At 42.6% G+C, this 2,268-nt stretch overlaps 1 protein-coding gene across 8 annotated transcripts in view; it reads right to left on the bottom strand.

Annotated features, from left to right (window-relative positions):
* Positions 1 to 2,268, bottom strand: part of CARF (calcium responsive transcription factor) — a 74,113-nt gene that overhangs the window by 42,242 nt on the left and 29,603 nt on the right. For 7 of the 8 annotated variants that reach the window (XR_003550129.1, XM_006153055.2, XM_006153054.3 and 4 more), the window contains one exon: positions 1,694 to 1,778. The exons of the other annotated variant lie outside the window; for it this stretch is intronic. Coding sequence is in view for 6 of the 7 variants with exons in the window: in XM_006153055.2 (XP_006153117.1) it covers positions 1,694 to 1,778 (85 nt within the window). In the remaining variant the exon portion in view is untranslated. The remainder of the gene's footprint in view (positions 1 to 1,693; positions 1,779 to 2,268) is intronic. 8 annotated transcript variants of the gene reach the window in all.

The raw sequence follows: 2,268 nt of genomic DNA, 5'->3' as shown, positions 1-2,268 counted from the left end.
AACTCTCATTCTCTCTCCCCCTTTTTTTTTCCTTCTTTTAATTTGATCAGAGAGGGACAGAGTGAGAGAGAGAGGGAAAGAAGCGAGAAACCAAGCTGCCAGGTCTGGGACTTGAACTACGGTCAGCCATGTGGGAGTCCAGTGCCCTTAACCACCATGCCACCTGCAGGCCCTGGGAATCATTTTTATAAACTAGAAGTTGAAAGTCAAATAAGCTCTCCTAGAGATAAAATGTAAAGAAACAACAGGAAAAAAAGTAGAGAGGGGCTGGCAGGTGGCATGGTGCTTAAGTGCACTGGACTCCCACATGGCTGGACATGGTTCAAGTTGGGGACCTGATGGCTTGCTCTTGCGCTTTCCCTCTCTCTCCTCTCTCTCTTTTTCACTCTGTCCTTCTCTGGTCAAATTAAAATAAATGAAGTTAAATGAAATAATTGTCTAAAGTACAGAAACATGATTGTTTGATGAAAGGCAAGGGAAGAGAGTTGCAAAAAATGATAATGAAATGTGAGAGAATTTATATAATCTCTGCTTTAACAGAGTTTACAACCTCTAAAGAGTAAAAGGATAGATGAGGGGGCCAATAGGTAGAATGATGGTTAAAGCAGCTGTATTCCATTCAGCTAGCTAACTATGTGGTTCAAGTCCTCTTCTGAGAGGTTTGAAAAACATTCCAGGAATATGGGTGTGCATGCCCAAAATACTGAAAATGAGGAGAGATAGAAGAGAAGGGATTGTGGAGTGATCGTGGCCCATGTAGAGTGCTTTTTCACCCCCCACCTCTTTGCCTCTCTCTCCCGCATGTGCCCCATAGCAAATTAAAAACAAAAACAGAATCAAGGCCAGCAGGTAGCATGGTAATTAAGTTATTGGACTCCCACATGGCTGACCATGGTTCAAGTCCTGGACCTGACAGCTTGAAAATCATAACCAGCACATGCGCATGAATGCCCCCAATCCCTAGAGAATGGAGAAGAAGGGACTGTAATGTGGCCATCCCTCTGGGAAGTGATATCTCACTTTCCCTCTCTCTGTCTCTGTCTCAAGAGTGCATGTGCCCTATGGCAAAAACCTAAAAAAGGAAAACCCAGAATAGATGAGACAGAACTGGATCTATGACTTGTAGCTGAGACAGCTGGATACCACATGGCAGACAATAGTGTTAGAGTTCAGGACCCAGGGGCTTGGGAAACACACAATGTGCATGTGTGTACATGCCCAAAACCCCAAAAGAAGGGAGTGAGAGAGTAGAAAGAAACACAGTGTGACCATTCCCCATGGGGCGTGCTTTCTTCTCTTTCTCTCTTTTGCTGTCTCACTCTGGTGAGCGAACATGCCCTCTACAAAACAAACGAAAAAAGAATAGATGAGACCAGAATTAGTATAAAGAGCAACAAAAATATTACAGATACAGCCTATATGAGTAGTACTCAAGAGGAGGCATTTTGGGATGAACTGTCTTTATAACTAGTTAAGTGATTTTAGGTAAGGTTTGTTTTCTTGTTTATAGAACTATTTATTTAATTCCATTAGTTATTATTTTTGATTTGGTTAGAGAGAGACAGAGAGAAAGGGAAAGTGAGAAAGCAAGCTGCCAAGTCTGGAACTCGAACCACAGTTGGCCATGTGGGAATTCAATGCCCTTATCCACTATGCCATCCACGGGCCCTGGTAAGGTTTATTTTTAACTCACCTCACAGCTCCTAAGACGGCAGGCCCATATAGGTGTATTAGAAGAAAGTGGTTGAAGAGGAGCCAGAAAAGATTCTTCAAGCATTCTGGGATAGGGAAGGAATATACATTATCATATAGTTCTACACACACACACACACACACACACACACACACACACACACATTATCATATAGTTCTACACACACACACACACACACACACAAACACACGGAATTCAACTGCTTTATCTTAGCCAGTGTCAGAGACAATATATTGAGATCATCAATAAGAATTTTAATACTACTACTTTCTAGTCCAATAGGTGTCTTAATTTCATTTTCTTTAATCATTACTATCTTACTATTTACAAAATCAAAGGCCTAGGTTTGTCTGTCCAGACACGTGCAGTCCAGAAAGTTCAAGTATTTTATACATATCTTCCAAAGCTTATTTTGGGGCCAATCAATGGCATGGTGGTTAAGGTGGTTAGATCCCAATGGCTGACTGTGTGGTTTGAGTTCCAGACCTGACAGCCTGAAAAACACATCGGTGTGTGCGGGTCTCCCGCCACCCCCGGGGACCCCGCCCCGAGCA

This window comes from Tupaia chinensis, unplaced genomic scaffold, assembly GCF_000334495.1.
Source record: "Tupaia chinensis unplaced genomic scaffold, TupChi_1.0 Scaffold000361_2, whole genome shotgun sequence".
Classification (NCBI taxonomy): Eukaryota; Metazoa; Chordata; class Mammalia; order Scandentia; family Tupaiidae; genus Tupaia; species Tupaia belangeri.
This window is presented reverse-complemented; position numbering and strand designations above follow the sequence as displayed.